Source organism: Haliotis rufescens, unplaced genomic scaffold (assembly GCF_023055435.1).
Source record: "Haliotis rufescens isolate VD_foot unplaced genomic scaffold, xgHalRufe1.0.p SCAF_5, whole genome shotgun sequence".
Lineage (NCBI taxonomy): Eukaryota > Metazoa > Mollusca > Gastropoda > Lepetellida > Haliotidae > Haliotis > Haliotis rufescens.
Window position 1 is genome coordinate 44,790,090 of NW_025964223.1, and position 23,401 is coordinate 44,813,490.

The 23,401-nt window shown below is 39.3% G+C and overlaps 2 protein-coding genes across 2 annotated transcripts; one reads left to right on the forward strand and one right to left on the reverse strand.

The window, feature by feature from the left end:
* Window positions 1–7,291: 7,291 nt before the first annotated feature.
* Window positions 7,292–8,425, reverse strand: LOC125373306. The gene has a single exon (XM_048384310.1). The coding sequence runs from the start codon at window positions 8,423–8,425 to the stop codon at window positions 7,292–7,294; it is 1,134 nt and encodes a 377-aa protein (XP_048240267.1).
* Window positions 8,426–10,803: 2,378 nt separating this feature from the next.
* Window positions 10,804–16,456, forward strand: LOC124139975 (mucin-21-like). The gene is made up of 6 exons (XM_048384544.1): window positions 10,804–11,163; window positions 11,859–11,885; window positions 12,592–12,921; window positions 13,028–13,882; window positions 14,009–14,084; window positions 14,685–16,456. Exons 1-6 carry the CDS (start codon window positions 11,103–11,105, stop codon window positions 14,758–14,760), a joined length of 1,425 nt encoding a protein of 474 aa, XP_048240501.1. The 5' UTR covers window positions 10,804–11,102; the 3' UTR covers window positions 14,761–16,456.
* The last annotated feature ends 6,945 nt before the right edge of the window (window positions 16,457–23,401 follow it).

Here is a 23,401-nt window from a genome sequence, read left to right on the forward strand (position 1 = left end):
TTTATACATCAGAGCATTATGTGACACTGAGTCAAAAGCTGCTTTTAAATCAATAAAGGCACAGTATAGTCTACCTTTATATAAGCTTAGATATTTATCAATAATAGTAACATCGCGTGTGGTCTGACGTTGATTAATGAATAATTTGCATACTCGTATATATGCAGACATTTCAAAGATTCCCTACACAATAACTTCAAACATCTAGCTTGACTAAAGATGTAATTTGGAGCATATTGCACATATACACAACTGATTTTTGGAAAGACACATTTTGGCATTAATATACTGGCTTTGATTAAACATACCTGCTTGCACTATTCAACAGTTACACAATATATATCCTTGATTAAGTCCACGTAAGTAAACACAAATTAGTAAGTCCCCATGATATATCTTGTACACAGTGTCCATCTTGTAGGTGCCCCTGAGGCGGTTTCTGTATTGTGCAGGGTCTGCCTGAAGATGGCTGTGGTCGGGTCTCTGTGGGATAGGAGTGTATAATTCTTTTCTTAGGTCATGGTCAGGAACGACATCTTGAAGGGGAAGTCTTAGCAGTGTTGCTAAGATATTCGAGCAAGGAAGGTTTTGGCTCGGAGAACTTGTTCTTGATCGGAGGGGTTCTTATTCTTTCTTCAATCTTGTTAAAGGCCGTTTCTTCGTTCTTGGTGATTGGCCTTCAGGAAGGTAGTATATCCTTTTAATAAGAGACTGTCATATCCTACAGTATTGTGAACCATATGCCATGCTGCAAAGAGGTACAGGAAAGGACAGACTAAGAAGTCTGTCATACCCGATAGCTCCACCAAATTAACAACGAGTGTCAGTCTGGACGTTGATTAATGAACAATTTGCATACTCGTATATATGCAAGGGGCCAACGTATGGTAGGAAGTGACAACTTGGAGACGATGGCTTGCGGTATATACAGTTTTACTTTATACATATAGATATATACATACAAAAGACACTATGTGCCAGATCAGCACATAGTGGTAGTGGTTTTTGCTTAGGTGCCCTGGAGCACCCAGCCTAACCCTAGCTAGGCTAAGGGTAAGGCCTTTCTTCTTTCCTTATTTTCAATATATATAAATAATGTCTCTGGACCAAGGCTTATATAGCCGAGGTCACCTGACATTTAGTAAGTATTAAATATAAATGTAAACAGTAATTCATCAGTGACATACTTGCACATCTCGTTCAGGATGGCAGACGGTCGATGTACACATAAATGGGGATTAACAATTAGGATTGGCGTCTTATAAATAACAGCAGTTAAGTGTTTCAAGGCATATAGATGTCATTGCTCCAGGGTAATGAACCTTTGCAATTAAATGTTCTTCAGACAATGGGTGTCGTAAATCAGTCGCTATGACAATAGTTTGAAGTATAAATATATTATCCACAGTTTGAAACCCCTTTCGAAAACCTGCTTGTTCAGGAATAATAACATTTCCATCAGTTGCCCAATTGGTGAGTCTAGTACATATAATTTTAGAAAAGACTTTACTAGATATTTCTAAAAGAGTAATAGGTCTGTAATTACCAGGGTCATTTACATTACCCTTTTTATGAAAAGGAAGAATGACACCTAAAGTCCGCTCCTCTGGATAAGTACCAGTCAATAAGATTTTATTAAACAAGGCTAACAGTATTTCACAACACATGGGAGGGGCATATTAAAAGAATTCAGTTGGTACACCCCTAAACCCTGGGGCTTTTCTATTTGGCATATCATGAACAGCCTTAAATATTTCATCTAATGTTATTCTACTATCTAACCCATTGTCATCTACAGTAGAGTTAATCAACTCTTCACTAATAGACTCTACAAAATGTTGTACATCTGTATAAAACTGTTTCTCACATTCAGCAATATTAATGCCTTGGAACAAATGATTGAAATGCAATAACCAAGAATCCGGTGAAATTGAATTACTTTTAAATGACCTTTTTTTAAATAAAGACCAGAACTGTCTACTATATGCGTTGATAAAGCATTGTTAATGTCTGTGATATAACACTGAAACACAGATGTCGATTTCTGTTTCTGTACGACCTCCAAGAGTCAATGTACCGTTGTCGGTTGTTGTCACTGCTAGAATCATGATAAACACGGAGAAGACGGCGAGCGGTTACACGTGCGTCCCAACATGCTTGATCAAACCAGTTATGCCCCTTCCTTATGCGTTTTCGTTTTTCTCTTGGTGTTTTTTACAAAAGTCTGCACAACATTCAATCAAATTTTGAAATGTTGGAAAGGCATTTTTGATTGTCATCATTGGATATACACGAATTGAAAGTACTTACAAGGTTTTCTGGTAAACAATCCCAGTTTTGACGGTAACGGTTAGCTTGTGATTCATCCCAAACGTATCTGGGTTGAGGTGGTATTTCTGCCAGTGGAATGACATCGTGACCCCGCGTCAATTTCAAAGTTTAGGTCAATGGCATGTGCGAACTTTCAACTTGACTGTAAAGTACTTCAAAATTAGTGATGAGGTTAAAGGTGTTTTCAAGGCACAAAACGCAGTCCACATCACTATTACCATCATTTACAAAACATGTGAAACGACAGGTATTGAAAGTGCCCTTAATGTTGCTGGTGCTTTTGGACAAATATCACTCCATCCGGATGCAAGAAAGAAGACGGCTTTCATTACACCTGATGATATTTTTGAATGGAATCGCCTCCCTTTCGGCCTAAAAAATACTCCGGTAGCATTTCCGGAGATCGGAAGGTCGGGGGTTCGATCCTCACCGGCGTAAAAAAAAGTCCTTACAAGATGGTACTTAATATTCTCCTTGATGCGTGGGGCAAAAACAAGGACTAATCGGCTCGGATTAAGTATACTGTGCCTGAGTGGGGTATTCATATTAAACTGTGAGGTGGACTCTTCGCTTATAGTGAGCTAGCACTATAAAATCTTATATAGGACCATTACAAGCACACACACACACACACACACGCACACACATCCACATCGATATATAAGTGCAATAATCTTGAACTCGACGTGAAACCTCATTTCATCTCACCTCATGGTCACATAATAATTATAGACCCCTGCCTATCCGGGCAATTGGCCTGTCCGTCAATATGAGTGAGTGAGTGAATGAGTTAAATTTTAAGCCACATCGGCAATATTTCAGCCATATCGTGACTATCAATAATTAAGCATAATACATATATTGAAACTTGTATAAAAACCTGTCAACGAAGGACAGTAAAATTACTATATTCATCACAGAATAAGACATAAAACTAGTACGGAATGATAAAAGAGAAGAGCACTATACATAACGATACGAGATAAAAACAGGCTATAGATCGCCAGCAGCTGAAGGTAGACCACCATGCTAGGGTCCATGGGGACTTACAGTACTTTTGCTACCTTCATGGACCCCAGCCGGATTTACATCATCCCTTCAGCTGTTGGCGATTATGACAAATTTAGCCAAAGGTAAACGAACATATATACTACTATTAAAAATGTGGCCAAAATAAATATACTTTGAAAGACGTGGTCTTACATACCCTCTCAGGGGGACAATAATTTTACACTACTTCAACCCCCTTCGAGGATACAGCCACTAACAATCTCAGTTATCAAATTTATTTTACCAATTATAAAATCTATACTATATACAAAACACATCAATCAAAATTTAAGGAACAATTCAATTTCTTTTAAAAAGTCAAAAATTAAATGAACACTAATATTAAAAAGATCCTTTAAGGATGAAACTTTGAAATATTGATCCCCTGTGATGGAAAAATCAACACAATCAAGCAGGACATGCTTGACGGTGATTCTCTCATCACAAGGGATACAAAATGGAGGATCCTCACCTTTTAAAAGATATTCGTGTGTATACCTGCAATGGCCAATACGACATCGTCGCATAATGACCTCTTCAAATCTGGACTGACAACCCAAGTAGGTGTAACCAATATTTGGTTTAATTTCATGTAATTTATTGATACCTACTTGGGAGTCCCACTTCTTTTGCATCAGATCACAAATATAAGATCTGATTACAGGTTTATAATCAGTGTATGGGATAAGAAGTGGTGTCACAGATTTGTTGAGTGCTGCTTTTGCAGCAGCATCAGCCATTGAGTTGCCTTTGATGCCCACATGACTGGGCAACCAACAAAAGACGATGTCGTATTGGCCAGTAGCAAGTTCATTAAATGATTCAAGAATGTTGATTAAAAGTGGACGTTGACATGATATGTTATTGATAGCCTGCAGGCAAGAAAGAGAATCGGAAAATAGAATAAACTTCTGATATTTTGACTGTTTACTGATATATTGTAAAGCTGTTAAAATGGCATGGGCCTCTGCTGTGAAAATAGAACTTTTATCGGGTAATCTGGAGGAGATAGTCCTGGATCCAATGACAGTGGCGCTGTTGCCAGCGCCACTATTCTTGGATCCATCTGTAAATATAGATTTGTAAGTATTATACGTGTTTCTTAATTCATTATATTTTTGTTGATAAATAAGTTGATTAGATCCACCTCTGGCTTTACTAACTGCCAAGGTGGAGAAGACAAAAGCCGCGTGGGGGCTATAGCATCAAGATTAATTTTAGCGGCAGAAATATCAGATTGAAGTCTTATTCCAAGTGGGGGGAGAACCGATGACTTTTTATTGTAGAGATTTTCATAAAGGGGGTGAAAAACACAGTCATATGCTGGATTCGAGTTATTAGAGCGTAATTTAGTGACATATTGTAAGGATAATTTAATTCGGCGTTGTTTGAGCGATGGTTCATCAGCCTCAATGTACAGACTGTCAATAGGAGAAGTTCGGAAAGATCCAAGACAGAGTCTCAGACCTTGATGGTGGATAGAGTCCAAAAGTTTAAGATTCCTTTTGCAGGCTCCACCATAGACCAAATATTTTATGTGAGGTAAAAACGTTAAATGGTGGTCAAAAATAAGACCCAAGAACTTAGCCTCTTTTACTACTTTAATCGGAGTGCTATCTAAAATTAAATCAGGGTCTTTATGGGGTTTGTATTTCCTACAAAAGTGGATACAATTTGTTTGGGATTTTGAAAATTTAAAACCATTTTCTAAACACCATTTACTTATCTTATTTAGACATAATTGTAATTGTCTTTCGATAGTATGCATGTTTTTACCACGACATGATATGTTAAAATCATCCACGAATAAAGATCCATCAATGGAGTCATTTAAAACCTTAGAGAGACTATTTATCTTAATACTAAATAGTGTAACAGACAAAATACTGCCCTGAGGGACACCCTGGTCCTGATGATAATGATCAGACAGGGTTGAGCCCACGCGGACTTGAAATTGTCTGTCAGTTAAAAATCTGGATATGAATTGAGGCAAACGGCCTCTCAATCCAAAATCATGTAAATCTTTTAAAATACCGTGTTTCCAGGTAGTGTCATACGCCTTTTCCAAGTCGAAAAAGATAGACACTGCATGCTGGTTATTAATTATTGCATTTTTTACAAATGACTCTAACCGAACTAAATGGTCAACAGTACTTCGATTCTTTCTAAAACCACACTGAATATTTGTAAGTAAATTATTTGATTCCAAGTACCATGTTAATCTATTGTTGACCATACGTTCCATGGTTTTGCAAACGCAGCTGGTCAGTGAAATGGGTCTATAATTTGATGGATCAGTATGATCCCGTCCAGGTGTCGGTATGGGTACAACTATGGCATCCCGCCAGGAAGAAGGAAACTCACCTGAAGTCCAGATATCATCTAAAATTAACAGAAGGGTTTCTAGACACGGTTCTGGTAAATGCTTCAGGAGTTGATAGTGTATGTCCTGTAGCAGTATCGTGAGCCTGATCAAGGACAGTATGAAGCTCATGGATTGAAAAAAAAATCATTATAATCTTCCCCATTATCTGATTGTACATAGTTTGAGGAGGAAGAATGTTTTGCTAACGTTTCACCAAGTTTATTTGCAATATCCGATTTGTTAGTTAATAGGTCATCCCCATTCTTAAGATGGTGGACGCTAGATTTCGAACCCTTACCTTTAATTTTCTCTATCATATTCCATACCTTAGACATGGGCGTTCGTGAATTTATTTTTGAAACATAATCACGCCAAGATTGGCGTTTATTATGTTTAAAAGTACGCCTGGCTTTAGCATTTGAAATTTGAAATTGATTCAAATTATGGACCATCGGATGGCGACGGAAATAACGCTCAGCCTTTTTCAGTGCCTTCCTAGCTTGCCTGCAGTCATTGTTAAACCATGGTTTACGGATGTGTGGATTTGCAGAGGACTTTGGAATACAATCATCAGCTATTTTGTACAGTTCATCAGTGAACACCGTAATACAATCAGGAACATCAACAAAAAGACCAGGATTTAATTTTCTCGTACAAAGTAATTTGAACAAAGGCCAGTTAGCCTTTGTGAAGTTCCATCGTGATGATGGAGGAACATCAGTTGGAATTATTGTTTGAAGAATAGTCGGAAAATGGTCACTTCCACAAACGTCGTCGTGGACTGACCATTCGAATTCATTCAACATATCGGAGGTGGTAAGTGATAAATCAAGAGAAGAATATGTGCCTGTTCCAGGATAAGTTTTAGAGTTATCATTAAAGATGCATAAATCGTTGTTCGAAATGAAATCTTCTAATATCTTACCTTTACTGTTCGTGTCAGCACTACCCCAAAGTGGATTATGCCCTTTCAAATCGCCCATAATGATACAGGGCTTGGGGAGCTGGTCATAGAGTGCCTGAAGATGAGTTTGGTGAAGAGTAGAAGATGGAGGTACATAAAGCGAACACAATGTGAAAACAATGTTGAGGCTTAAACGGACTGCAACAGCTTGAAGTGGAGTATTAAGTGGAACAGGGCTATGTATGACACCCTGCCTCACCAACACTGACGATCCTCCAGTAGCCCTAGGTCCTGGAGGAGAAAGAAGTTATATGCATCATATTGCCTCAAATTGATTTGATCATTATCTTTAAAATACGTTTCTTGTAAACAAAATGCTGATGGTTTAAAATCCTGTATCAGTAACTGTAAATCATTAAAATTATTCTTTAGTCCCCTGCAATTCCACTGAATAAGAGTATTGGAGCCATTCATGGAGGCTCAACTGGAGTTCTTGAGTGAGAGGGAGGTCCACTCCCACGAACCGGGAGTGAGGGACTGACCTCCATCGCTAGAGGCTCAAATGGATTATGAACCTCTACTATGGTGTCAGCAAGAGAAGGCAATTCCAAGTGCTGGAGAGCCCTTATCTTTTTTAACTTCTATTTTTCTGTTTTAGTCAGATGGGCTTCGCCCTGAATGTTTTTGGTGACTTTCACATGGCTGGGTTCTGATGGAGTTACCGTTTTCTGAGTTTGCAGAATCTGAGGTGCTGATGTTAGATGGTCTGTCTGGGAAGCTGAAGTAGATTTCATAGATTGGGATGTCTGTGCATCGTCGATGGTAAACTGGTCATCTTTTACCCAAGAGATCAAAGTATGGCAGGATGTAGAGGCTGTAGTAATTTTGAGAACTGGCGGCGGAGAAGAGACTGCAGCTGAACAAGTGATATTTGCGGGTGATTTTGATGGAAGTTGCACCAATTGTTTGGCAGCAGAGTAAGAAATATTTTGCGTGTGCTTCAGTTTTAAGATCTGTGATTCTGATACGAACACTGGACATGATTTGGATGAGGCCACATGCTCCCCGTCGCAGTTGGCACACTTGACATCATCTGTGCACTCGGAACCTTCGTGAATTCCACTGCAACGGAAGCATCTGGCCTTGCGAGTGCAAGTTTTTGCCCCGTGTCCAAACTGTTGACACTTGTAACACCGGAGAGGATGTGGAACATAAACCTCCACTCCGATGTTAAAGTAACCGGCTTTAATGGAATTTGGTATTTTAGCAAGACAAAAAGTAAAAAGATACGTGTTAGTTGGGATAATTTTTCCATCTTCTGATTTTCTGCTGAACCGCTTAACAGCAGTGACCCCTTGATGTTTCAATTCAGCAGCAATGTCTTCTTCTGCCATGTCAGAAAGACAGCGTGCGCGGTCCCTGACAATGCCTCTACTTGAATTCAGTGTCCTGTGCACCGAAACAACAACCTGGGTGTTAACAAACTGCTGTAGACCCAGCAGATTGACAGATTGTTGTCTCCGTGCACATTCCACAAGGATGGAACCAGAACGAAGACGTGTAACATTGGTAACTTCTCCACAGGCACTTTGAATGCCTTTCGAGATAGCGAAAGGATTTAGTTTTAAAGGATTGCCATCAGCAGATGCGATGCCAATGAATCTCGGCCAAGAATCTGCAATCTCAGTTGATGTTTCTTCTTTGTCAGACGTTATAGAATCGACATGACGACGTTTATTTGGTTTGAAAGAACCAGATAGATTGTGGTGAGCCATGGTGTTATGTAGTGATTCAGCACCCCTGCTCCCCACCCGCCATCGAGTGTCAACAAGGACGATGTCAAAGTGGAAGCCAACCTGCAACACCAGGGATACAGAGGTGTTATACTCCAGAAAATATAGACTTGAAAAGCTATGAGATCAAAAGGAATAAGCGTCAGGCTGGTTCGGCCCATAACACTTTCCCCAAGAAACACAGAATTCAGAGGTCTCTATAGCTATCTCCAGATTGGCCCATGAGCCATCGCCTTCTGGCATACGACTCTAGGCAAACATGAACAAAACAATGATTTTGATAACAAAGTTTAGCGTGCAATTATATTCTTAATAATATAGCCATGTATTTCATGCTAGGGCATGACGTGACCAGCCGATTGATAGAATCGGGCCAATTCTATCACCCGTCTAGGCGAAGTAAGGGTCGAAGTGGTGTGTTGGGCAAAAGGAACACTTGTTCCTGGCTCCAATGCCCTCAACCACCAGAATCCCGTCCTCCGCCGACACAGGGGCGCAACCCACGGCAAACGGGTTACCCAATTCGGTCGCCTTTTACGACCAGCAATGGGGTGCTGTGGACAAATTCTACCCCGAGTCCACACGGGGGAAGAGCTATTAGCATTACCCAGCATTCACCACGGGGAGGTTGCTCTTCACGAATGCCCCGTCAATATGAAGCTTAAGTGATGTTGCTACGTGTATGTACGCCTGATCAAATAGCATCAGGATTAACGAGCCTGTATGTAGTTTGTAAGTAAATGGAACGCGTCACTACCCCTGTTCATATCAAAGTATGCTACCATTTTCGAAATTTGAAGTATAGAGCTGACTGAGAATTACAAGCAAGATGTTTTCCGAGGAAACCACTATTATAAGATTAACTGGCATATTATGTATGCCATTGGTAAGTGAGTCCATTTGTCCTGCTCATTATACCAGTTCGGTGCTGCTCAAATATGCTATATATACAAAACGACTAATTGTCTTGGTGACAGCGACTTAAAACTCAACTACATTTCATCATGAACTTCTTCAGTCACTGCAAACCACGTTCCAATGTTGTTATATATGTGTGAGTGAGTGAGTTTGGTTTAACGCCGACCAGAACTGTGGTTCAGCTTTGTCACGACCAGACACTGTTGCCTGACGTACCTCTAGTCCATCCTTTCAGTTTCCTTTTTTAAATACCATGTTAAACACGTCTCATTCCGAATCATGTGAGTAGGTAATTGCGTTTGATGAAACGCCGCTTTGAACAATGTTTCAGTTATGTCACATCGTGTTAGCCGTATATATGAGGTAAGTCCAGTTATGCGTTGAGCATTTACCAATCTGGTGAAACCAATGAGCAAGTATATGATGGTGACTGACACTCGAACCCCATCAAAGCGAACTAGGGTTTGAACAAGGATTATAGGTTTCTCTCACGCCGGAACGTACTTTTTGTTGACTATGAACGTCTAAATATACACATTACTAGTATATAATTAAACATTAGGCTTGGTTTGTGTCGTGGAACATATACTATGAAATAGGTCTAGAATCATTTCATAATTATACCCAAATCGGAATTGAATGAAACCTTCCGAAAAAGACCAAGGGTCCCCAGTAATCTCAAGTGCATATGTGTGTCTTCCTTTACAATGGCCCCCTCCCAATCCGTACCCTCAAATATCCAACTATTATTATATTTCGTTTGATAGCATCACCCCAGCCCTTGTGAGAAAACATCTGGATTTTCCTTTCACTTTAGATCGCCATTCAACTAACAAATGTGCTCCAAGCGGCGTTGAAGTCATCTCCTCTTACTCGCTGAAGAAGACAGAGTTCGTCCTACACAGGGGGATCGATCCATGTATTGATCATTTGGTAACAATTGTCATATGCATTGGAAGTACAATGACAATTCAAGCGAGGTGACATTATAATGAATTGTATATATATATAAATTGATATGCGCTATTAGTATAAAGGGCCATTGGGCTACAGTATATGAAAAACTCATCACAGAGAATAGTTACAAATGATATTTTCTCGCTGTCTGATGTAGAAATTGAAGACAGTGACAAAAGTGTTAAAAAATAGGGATATTTCCTAACCATTTCAGTTTACATGACATTTGTGATGAAGTAATAAACACGACATGGGCAACTTTATACATAGAACGGCTACAGATCAAGCACGATGAGTACATAAATGAATGATTATCCATAACGCAGCATCGATTTAAGGACGGAGTGCAACATTGTAACATTTAAATATTTATTGCCAAGCACGTATTAACTGCAAATCAATAATGTTTATAGCTTCGAAATGTTTATGAATTTCAAGTACTTGGGAACTCAGCCCATGGAATAAGCGACACAATGTGTCAACACATGAATACTTACAGAAGGTCTACGTCAGAACTTGATATATGCCTGAGTCAGTACAATACCTCCTGGTGTGGTTACATTAATGACAGGTAACCTGGAGGATTTTGCGCTACCTGTTATACCAACACTCAAGATTTGCCATACACATAACACGCCGTGTGGTCAGATGTAAATGTCGTGGATGGATTAACATCGTTACAGAGTTTGGTGACAGACACAGCACCGGTACTTAGAGGCCGGAATTTCCGTTTAGTTTTCGAATCAGTAATTCTGGTCGGTGGAAGAGCGCATTGACTTTCGCGATGGTTCGTCTTTTATTTTGCATAGCATGTTTCCTGCTTGTGACTCCAAACAGGGTGAGAGGTAAGTTATGTACACATCTTTACATTCAATCTGAAAATGTCGATTTCAGGATATAACCCAATGCATAAATCTACATGTAGAATATTGCAATTTAAAAATGCACATAATCGCATACCTTACCTGAAACAACTACATACTAGCGATATCGTTCCGGAGATCGAGACAAATGGAGTGTCGATATTTGACCATAAGTATTATCGGCAGAGATTCCAACGGGACCATGAAGCTACGTGTAAAGACATTTACGTTAAGTCGCATATTCCAATGGATATCATGTATTGACAAGTCAAACAAACATTCTAAATGAAAACAATTGATGAAAATAAAGCTTTCATAGAATACTTCATGTACTGGAATTGCCTTGAACACCAATTAAATCTATGCTCGCTATAATTGAACTGCTGTGAACTATCATTGCACTTGTGTGTCTTCAGAATTTCTTTTCATGCAAAGAAATGGTCGCATTAACATGCTTGATCTGTCTTTGTATCATGTTTGCAATCTGTCTACAATGTGTCTATGCTTTATCATTTACCAGTAGCATTGTGCTTTTACGCTAAATGAATCGTACAGGCATCAACATTATTCTTCAGGATATTATACGATACTTTCTTCCTCATAGGGTATGCACTAGATGCAGCAACGTACATGAAAGAAACAGATAAACTTTAATTGTTTGCTTGTTCTCTCCTCAGGCCAAGCCTGTCCCTCGGGTGATAATGGTAAGTATTATTCTGGATGGTCTTGGGTTTAGCGCCGCTTTGAACGGTATTTCAGATCTCGCGGTATATCTTGATCGGCTCAGGATGAAAGCTCACATTGTTAATGCTCTTGCTGGGGGATGATCACAACTGAGAGCAATCTTGCATTCGAACACAAGATCAGCGGATCCTAGCCTGTTAGGAAATGCAACCCTGGACAGCAAGTATATATATATGCTACCGAATCCATGCCTGCCATTTTTGCCAACTGTAACCGTTCGGTGTTACTATGAGGGCAATTACACAACATACCATGTCTATCAAGCTGTTGATAAGGTATCCGTAAACATATGGTCTGGTTTACATATGCTTTTCCAAATAAACTATACAGCATGTCATTGCTTGTGTACATAATTTGCACTTACTTTTCTCATTACCTAAAAAAAATTAATATCTGCGGTTATTATTATGTCAAACAGAACAATTAACATTTAACATAGCATAACATGGCATAAATCTTATCAATGTCATTAGCAATGCATGACATCAAATATATATGTATATTGCTCTCTGTGAAAACATTGTAATACAAGTCGAAAGGAGAAACTCATATTCGTAATAATGTTGGACGTAACAGAATGACACATAGCACATAACCAAAAAAAATGGAAGAGACAAGTCAACAAATATTCTTAATTTACTTGAAATATGTTAAATGTTATTTCAGTGGTCCATGTTTGTCAGCCTGAAACCAAAGAAGGAACATCCATACAGGTGGATGGGTCCACGGCCAAGGGTTTCCATGGACAATGTGTGTGTGAGGTGCATGCCGTGGGTAGGGCTGTTGTTGTCACGATGTCAGCACCGGTGGTACCAGCTGCCCAATGCGGCGCTCTGGTCTTTTCTACAGAAATTGGCTTTACTGCTCACTGTGGTAATCCGGTGCCAACAGTTTCAGGCAGTATAGGAACTGAACAAAATGCCTTCCTCACTATTGCAACGGAAAAGGAGGACACGAATTCTGCCTATTGTGTTAAAGTGGAGAAAGAATCCGGAGGTAAGTTACGCTTGTCATATGATGATATCTCATCCGTAAAACGTAAATTGACTGTACTGTACCGATCTCTTGCCTTTTTTGACTACATTGTGTTTCTAATTTACAGACGGTCAACTTAGAGTCACCTGTACGGAAATCACCAATGCTGACCGCGCTGACAAAGCAACTACAACCACAACAGCCACAGCAGCCACAACTTCTAAATCAGGAGGAGACATCGTTTCTGGTTCAGGAGATGACACCACTTCTAGATCAGAAGGAGACACCACGTCTAGTTCAGCAGGAGACACCACGTCGAGTTCAGGAGGAGACACCACTTCTAATTCAGGAGGCGACGCCACGTCTAGTTCAGGAGGAGACATCACTTCTAGTTCAGTAGAAGACACCACTTCTAGTTCAGGAGGAGACACCACTTCTAGTTCAGGAGGAGACACCACTTCTAGTTCAGGAGCAGACACCACTTCGAATTCAGGAGGCGACGCCACGTCTAGTTCAGGAGGAGACATCACTTCTAGTTCAGTAGAAGACACCACTTCTAGTTCAGGAGGGGACACCACGTCTAGTTCAGGAGAAGACACAACGTCTAGTTCAGTAGAAGACACCACTTCTAGTTCAGGAGGAGACACCACGTCTAGTTCAGGAGGAGACACAACGTCTAGTTCAGGAGGAAACACCACGTCTAGTTCAGTAGGAGACAACACTTCTAGTTCAGGAGGAGACACTAAGTCTAGTTCAGGAGGAGACACCACGTCTAGTTCAGGAGGAGACACCACTTCTAGTTCAGGAGGGAACATCACTTCTACCTCTGGAGGGAACATCACTGCTAGTTCAGGAGAAAGTGGAAATGGAACTACACCTAGTTCAAAACCAGGTGGAAATTGTTCAGATGCAGGCGGATCAGGTGCAAATTGTACGGAAAATGCGAGCAAACAGACAGATATTGCAAGCAATTCAAACTTAGGTAAATATTATACAATGGAATTGTTGAATGTGCAAATTTGCTTTGCAATTATCCACAAACATATTAACATACTTAAAATTTCAGAATAACATAATAGAATAACCTATCCTGTTTACCATGTTTTAGAAGGCCCTATCGTTGTCGGTGCCTTAGGAGGAATTATAGCCCTGCTGGTGCTCCTCGGTGCCATAGTTTACTTGAGGTAAGTCATGTTATATTTGTGAACTGAAAAAGCATTTAAAGGTCAAACATAATGTGAATCAGAACGTGGCTATGGTTTGTTTTTATCGCCGAAAGAATATAAAAAGATTCCGGGGAAAATACGTATAAACACCTTCGCTAACATTTTGCTTTGACATAACTGACGTAACGTCCAATTCACCCACACCTAATCACAAAGGTGTCATGAACAATGTTATACCTCAGTTCAAAGAAAACCATGTGGTCATTTGAGAGGTTGACAACAAACTGTTTCAATTCTCGTCACGAACCCCGTGGATAGTTCCCTAGCTCCACACGAAGAGCCGGTTGATAATGGTCGGGTGGTTAAAATGCTCTGGTGCTAAAATGGTCCGACGGAGTGGATCGTTGTCCAATGTTAACTTTAACATAACTCCACATTTACAACATTTCTATGTTGGTCCGTGGATCCAGGACATTCAAAGTTCCTGTATTGGCATTTCAAACATTTGACACATTTCAGTTCTGTTTATTTATTTTAAACTGCATATAAAACAAATGTAACCATAAAAGCATGTGATGGTGTGGATGTTTTCAACTCACACATTTTGTTTTTATTCAGGGATAGATCTCGAGCGAGGAAAATAGCAGAAACAGCAAGACAAAATCGCATCAGGCACAGTTACGAAAGAATGTAATCATCGGAGTTGGATTGTTATGTTGTAAGAGTACCATCATTTCTTCAATATCACAGAAACTCAAGGCAAAAGTTTCTTGACTTATGACGTGTGTACATTTGCAAAATTCAGCAATGATTTTGAGTCTTTTTGTTTATGTCTCAATGGTATTAAGTCGCTTACTACAAGGAATCACGAGTTTAATCGTATATGATATGTGATACATGTTCTAATAAGAATATGTTCACATGTGATAACTGTTTTACAAAGCTCATTTCATGTGATTCTGTAACAGTTATACTTTGTTAACTGATTTATGATATAAGGGGCGGACCATTTGCTATTTAGCGGGGGTGGGTGGGGGGTAGGCTTTTTTGGGGGGTAGAGTCCTGTTTGTTACTTCATTTTGAGGGGTTGCGATTTTTTTACAGCTTTTTTATGGCACATTTCTAATTCAACCTATGGAAAGAATGCTCAAAGTTTCTTGCTGTTCAATAAAGCATAATACCTGTACAGATACAGGTGATTTCAAAACAGAACAATGAAAATAGCAGTATAATAATATTAAAACTATTAACTAGTTTGGATAAATAAAGCTTTATAACCTATTGAAGTTGTTTGCATAGAACATTCACACTTACATCAGCACAAAATAGAAACAGGTGATGCCAAACGCAGCCATAAGGAAAGAATGTGACAGACAGGTGCAGGACATGTTAGAAGCAAATATCAGTCAGCCCAGTTCTTCTGAAGGACACTCTCCTGTTGTCATGGTTAAAAAACGGAATAGCACTTACCACTTTGCCGTAGATTATAGACGCCCCAATGCAGTTACCAAGCCTATATTTCCCCCTCTACCACGCTTTGAAGATGACATTGATGCAACATATAGGCGACATTTTCAGTGTCCTTGATTGTGCTAGTGGTTTTGGACAAACATCACTCCATCCAGATGCAAAAAAGAAGTCGGCTCTCATTACACCTGATGATATTTTTGAATGGAATTGGCCCCCTTTCGGTCTAAAATATACTCCTGTAGCATTTCGGCAAACCATTTCAGTCACTAAAAGAAATAAACTGGCGTTACATATTAATATATGTAGATGCCATCATAATATTTTCTTAAACGTTTTCAGAACATTTGAATTTCTCCAAGGCTTTATTCCAAGAGATCAAAGAAGAAGGTCTCAATGTAAATTCGACAAAATTCAACAAAACAAGTCACCTACTTAGGGCATATCATCAGCAAACATTGCATCCATGTCGATCCTTCAAAAATAGATTCAGTCACACAGATCCCATCCCCTAAAAATGTCCATGTCATGAGTCTCGTATTACCGAAAATGTGTAGCAATTTTTTCTTGCATCACTTCTCCTCTATAGAACCTTCAGAAAAAAACTTGTGTTTCAAATGATCCAAAAGTTGCCAACAGGCAATCACAAAGCTTATGCAAGCCGCCCAATCCTTGCATATCCCGACCAAGAGAAACCCTTTATCCTCACAACTGATACATCTCAATCTGCAATAGGGTACATTTGAGGCCAACTTGATTATCATTGGATAACTTGTAATGATGTTGATAATTCATATCTTTTGACAATTCACGTATCTTCCGTGACATTATCTCTGTTCTGTTTTGGGAACAACTAATGCTCATTGGTAACGTTTCTTTTGCTCGTCAGTTGAGTTTATTGCAATAAACTGTTTTTAATTATATATATGTTTATGTTGTATATTTTTCAAGTAAGGGTAAATGATGCTTAATGGGCATTTCACATCACAGTCAACAACTGTTTCACCCATATCACAGTGGGGCACGCGGAATCATTAACCTTGTCCAAGGATACAATTTAATTACACATAACATCATATGTCCTCTTGAAATGGAAGAATTGAAATGATGATCAATAAATAAGGGTTACAGACATATTGTCTCTCATGGTGATGCCTCCCTGTCAACGATTATGGCTTTGGCAAGCAATACTCACTATTAATGAGGAACCCCATATTGCGGTCGCGCCTTTTTATTGAGGCTGAGTGGTTGTTTATTTTTGAAGAAAATGGAGGCTGAGTTTTCTATTTTCATAAAAATTTGAGTTTCGTTTTCTTGAAAGAAAAAATCAATTGGTCCGCCCCTTAGGTATTACTTGTAATGGAAATGTACGAAATACCACTTGCGCAAGTGTATGTGTTAACACATTTGGCAGAATTCACATGTACATGTGTATTCAGTTGATTAATCCATACATGATAAACATAATTGCATGCACCAATTCCCATAGACAATTAAATACACATACATCATGAAAGCGGCACAGGTGGCCCAATCGTCTAAAACTTCACAATTCTCTGTGAAGAGTTGCGTCCCTTGGACACGCAAGAAACGATGATCATGGATTTGAATCCCAGTTCGCTGCGATTATGTTTCTAGGTTTGCAAGCACCATTCCCGTGCTCGTGGGTTTCACCAAAGTGGAAAAGATCTGAGATCTGCATCACTTCTGGCTTTCCTCGCACATGAATCCGACACAGTGTGATAAAAACATACTCGGAATATTGTTAATAGCGACGTTAGACCAAACTCACTCATTCACATATAGTATGACTCTTTATTATCGCGGTATCGGTAAGTCTCATAATCCACACCCCTGTCGACTGTTTACTTGTGCAAATCTCAGAGCGATATTTCATCGCTTGATCAAATACCTGACTGTATGTCACGGCTACTGGTAAGTATACATATTAACTTATATGATAGTTCCTGGAATGTATCTCGGATGTATTCCGCCATTTTCGCTGGAGTGTTGCCAAATACCTGGATTTATGTGATCGATATGTGCAAATAAAATTATAATCCAATCATTTCTCTGTTCTCATACAACAACCGACAACACATATCGACTGCATTATTTGTATTAGGGTTGTAAGTATGGTAATCAGTATACAGAGAACGCAACACTGTTGTGGTAGATTGAAGTGACACCCGTTGGGTGGATGTGCGAGGGTCTTGGGCAAGTGTCACCCACTGTTGGAGATAGACGACGCATTAATGTGAGTCAAGGGAGAGGTGTACCGCATATTGTTGGGCACACAGACGAGGCAATAATGTGAACCAAGGTCGACTGTGAACCACATGTACATCGCGGATGTGATGTTTGCCACGGACGGGGTGGAGCAGACACGAATGGATGTGGGTCACGTCGTTCAAGGTGTCAAACACTGTTTTGGCACATGTACGAGGATTGATGTGAGTCGAAGATGAGGTGGGTCAGACAGTTGTGGCGTGCGAACAATGCATCGATTTGGGTCACGGTCGACATGTGTCAGTCACAGCTGATCAAATAGACGGGGTATTAATGTGATCAACGGAAGGAATTTACCAGGCTCTGTCCTGACAGATGAATGAGTTATTGCGTTGTGAATACCGCTGTTCTCTGAGATAGATAGGGCGCTACTGTGAGACATGGTCGAGTTTCTGTCCTTCACTTTGTAACAGTGTCGAAATATGTCATGCACCCAACGAAGTAATTATATCTAACATTTTGCATGCTCTCTGGGCTTAATTCTTGGAGTCTAACACCCAAAGTAGTGCCTGTATTAGTTATTATTTATTTCTTAAATATGCTGTTTTTGTTGGGAAAACATTAAGCCCTTGGGTAATCGATAAAAAGCATTATTCATCTCTACGGGAAAATGTAGCAATACATATGACTGTCAAAAGTATATTTATTTTAAATAAAAACAAATACCATTCCACACCACAGCTGACACATATGAATTTCAATTGGCTTTACAGTCAGTCATGCAAAATGTACTAAATAATATTATAATTAAAAGACAAAATGGGGAGTTTGGAAATAAAATATATAAACATCATACGGGTACAAGATGCGCCATGACATCAGGAACATTCTTGCAAGACATTGTGTCATTTCATTTGCTCTACTTGGGCGAGAAGCTATTTCTATTCGTGAATAGATCAAAGAGCAGGAGGTATAATGTCACAGCTGCCCCAAGTCTATGAAATCGACCTGAAACAAGCCACCTTACATACATTTTCAGCTCTTTCACCCCAGTGTACTCTCAGCAATAGTATGGTTGATTTAGTCTAACTTGGTTTGGCGTCACTGCCCTTGTAGTACAATATTTACGATGTTTCTGTTCGTACAATCACATAAATATGCACGATAGCTTTTGCAGTAAATTCGTGATACTGGATATTCTGGTTCATCATTTCGTTGTCCAGTTGGTTTACAGGTCGCCGACGTATGGCATAGGTACTCCTATATGGTGTTTGGGAACAAATAGACACTATTTTTTTAATGAAAATTGTTTGAGTGGCTGGTGCTACCGGTGGTGCAGGACGCTTACCCTTTTCGCGAACATTTGGTTTCATCACTGATTTTGAGAGATCCATTTGTATAGTTTTCGCCCGGAATTTCGGCGAATGATCGCAGCTGGTTGTTTTCTGTCCTTTAACGTTTTTGTATTTGCTCATGAAATAGCTTCTTCGTAATACTATAAGGCTATATAATCATTATCGCTGCCCCTAGATCGGCATACATGCAATAAATAGTATTCATTTTCGTGTAGGCATGAAGCGTACAGTGGAGCAGGTTCCTCATGCTGAGGTCCTGTTGTAGGTTAAGTGATATGAAATGGGTTTAACGTCGCGTTCAAGGTTCTTTCACAAGGTTCCATGATCATACACGTGTGTGTAGTTTGCATGACTTCTGTGCCTTATGGAGCTAGCTCACTGAGATGGCATTCCGCAGTTAGAAAATGGATACCCCCATTGCCACACAGACACATTAAACTGACTCCGAGTCGGTCCGTCATTTTTAATCACCTATCGCCAGGCAGGGTAACAAGTACTGCCATTTAACGTCTTCAGGTATGACACCAAAGGCTCTATGTACTGCTCCATGGACCGGAGTTTCTTTCATATTGTAGAATAAAATAAATTGATTTTCACACAAATATACTGACACATGATACTGGTATATAAGAGAGCTAGGCGACATATGAAGAACGAAACGTGTTTTATTTGACGATAAATATTGTTCTATTATGACGTCATTTCCGGAGATTCGATAATGCGCTCGCAACTTGATGTCGTCATAAATTGGATGACGTTGTTTTTAGAGGGAAGTGTCCAGTGAGATGGTTTCCCCTGTTCATGGACTTGTCCGAAACTTCCGAGGTCGAATTGTATTCCAGTAGTCATCTATATTTAAATACGGGTAGATGATTTTGAAGCTTGTACATTCTATTAACATCGTTAATGTGAATATAACCTTAAAGAAATAACGACGAGTATAGGGAAGCTGTGCCTCTCATGGTTTTATATCCCTGCAATGTTTTATTTTACGATAAACAACTTCCACTCGTCCTTTATTTCGTAAGTAAAATGAACTGTGAAAATAATCATCATTTGATCGATGAAACAACTTAAGAATATTGGGTTTATGTGCAGAACGTTTCGTTCCCTTTTATGTGAACACAACGATGGATGCAAGTGACATCATTGACAAACCTACTGTAATACACATTAATCTTGTTTATCAACATACATCTTGTGTTCGTTTTCATTTGTATAATATATAAATGTAATTATATTAAATAATATATTCATATAATATATCTTTTAAGTTATGCATAGTCTCGGCATATAATATAAAGCAGACAAGGTTTGATTCACACAGTATGCGTCTTGCATAACTATTATTTAATGCATGTACAACTGCTCAAATCATCAGTAAAGTTTCCAAAGCGTTTTATGGTTGACAGGTGAGGGACACCTCCAAATTTGACGCATCAGTAACAAAAAAATGACCGATGCAATTGCATGTCTGGACAAATATGTTCTCGTGTTGTTTGTGTTTTATAGGTGAACAATTGATTTGCCCGTGCATGTGTTTGTGACGGGTGCTCCCCGTGGCGCATCTTGCGCTCACCTTATCACGAACACCTGGTATCGTCCCTTTTTGATAGTGATTCATAAACCCATTATTATGATATAGTCGAAATCTTACAATGGACATTGCGTACCAGAGATTTTCTTTTACGCCCATTGGCATTTGTTTCGGTTGATAATCGAGAGTCTCTGTATATCAATCTGGCGTTGACGTTTTTTTAATAATATATGATGATGGTAATGTTTTGGTCGCTTTTATTTGTTACTGAGTTCGTGTGTCATCACTTACATGGCGTTGCAACAATACTGTTTCAGTGTGTTTTGTTGGTTTAGAATTTATTTGATAGTGACGGTGTTATCTTTCTCGTGAAAAATTGGCCCCTTGCGTTAAGACAAATGTTTAAATATAAACAAAATACATCAGTCATTATTATTCAGCCTAGGGATCAACAATGTTTAAAGATTTTTACAGTGTTGTAATCACCCTAGGCAAGCGGCTTATTTCAAATGTGCCTCTGATCACCCGGCATGGAATGGGTACCCGACAGGTGAAATGGATGCAAATTCCCTCTAGCGCACCTTGGCAGCTTGTGTTGTATACTCCCGAGGGAGCTGAGAATGACGACTGGAAGTCAAATGAACCCACTGGTCGGGGAACAAATGAACCGCAGATACTAGTACATGGATAAGTGCGGTATATATATTTATGACAATAATGATAATTAGCCATATCATTATCATGTAATCAATAACACTGGAATATCGCAAATTTATGTAAACTAGTAAAAGTGAATATAATCTTGGTAACCCATTATATTGAAAGAAATGCCAGGCTTACACGGCCACATAGATCCACGCTGGCGCACATATACACACGCGAAGATGTACACACACCGAGGCTCATATACACTGCAGTTACTGGAAAGCTGAATGTGTTATTTGAATTTTATTGAGTTAAAAATAGTACAGTAAACTACGGTTATAACGAACTCAAAGGGACCACTAATTTTAGTTCGTAATAACCGTAGTTCGTTATAGGCATATATACAGCATTTATACAACAAATGGTCGGGACTAAAAAATAAGTTCGTTATATAGGTCAGTTCGTTATAAGCGTGTTCGTTATAAATGAACTTTACTGCAATGTATTAAAATCAATTTATTGTCGCTACCTGTGTAGCGTTCATAGAAACATGGTCTGTGCACACTATTATGAAGCTATTGATCAACCTACACGATACTTATGCATAATGGCATTACAGTAATGTACCAACATCTTGCCTTTGAGTAGCATCGTCCATCATCGTCACTTGTGACACCGACGACAGATCAAACAACCCACAGTCTCGAAATAACGCTAGGAGTAATATTCAAATGGCGACCACCTTGACTTTCAGGTGACCATGTTTCTAAATAAATGAAACTTAAGTTAATTTCGTCCAAAATACATGTCGAAATAACATTAACTATACCTCTCCAAATGATATCGTATGTAATATGCTAAAAACATCCTTCCTTCCTTCCTTCCTTCCTTCTTCCATTCATTCATTCACTCATTCACGTTGTAAAGCTTTCACTGTGCGAGTTGTTACTCAGTTTATTTGGCTGGGTGAACAAACAGCTGCCTGGTCTTCCCTGCTGTAGACAAAGGTAGATAACTCTAGGTAACTTCAGTGAGAAATGTACACAAGTCTACGGTCATGTTGCCTCTCCCTTGTTGTTACCAACAAGAGCGGAGCTCTCTATAATATCGCTGCCACCAGTCAAACTTCCCCACTGTGATAGGTAGCTCCAACCATGCTTGGAGTTGAACTCGCAACCGACTGACCGTTATGTTTACAAACAAGCGATACATGTCAAAATACAAGTCAAAATACATGATACTCATACCATTCAACATGAAATATACTACTAAAAAAATGTCGTATATAATATGCTAAACGCATTCATTCATTCGTTCGTTCTTTCGTTCGTTCGTTCGTTCGTTCGTTCGTTCGCTCGTGCTAATGTTTCAATGTGCGAGTTGTTATTCAGCTGCCTTGTCTTCCCTGCTGCAGACAAAGGTAGACAACTCTAGGTTTCTTTAGTGAGAAGTGTGAACAAATTTACGGTCATGTTGCTGAACCTAACTTCTAGCTTTCCCAATGTGTGGACCTATTCCTGTGTGCATTGTACATAATCTACGTACCCATCCTAAAAAATCATACATGACCAAATACATTGTACATATTAGTCATTAATATGTTCTGGTCAAGATGATGAGTGTGTGAGTTATTTGTAACGCTTTGAAAAGTATTGGGATTATGACACGGCGAGTCAGCTTAATTCCAAGATGACCCAAGAGCACTGGAAGGGTAATGACAGATCAATGACCATATAACAGGAAGCCACAATCAGGAGTCCCCGGAACGACGAAGTGCAATACCGTAGTCTCGCTTGAATATTCGTGCATTCGGACTAAAAGAAACACAAGTCCCCTTTTTGAAGTCGTATATTATATAGTTTATATAATAATCTATCCGCCCAACACCAAAATCAAAACTCTTGTTTTAGCAAAAGAAATAGATATGAAAATAAACTGTGAACAAGTTGTTCAATATTATCCTTATTCTAATAGCAACATTGGATTGTTAATGGCAGATCAATTGCAGAGGTGAGCGACAGACGCTTACACACACAACAATACCTTACTGTTGCATCGTGTTTCAATGGGCAAATGTTACACAGAATCAATAGTGAACGTAA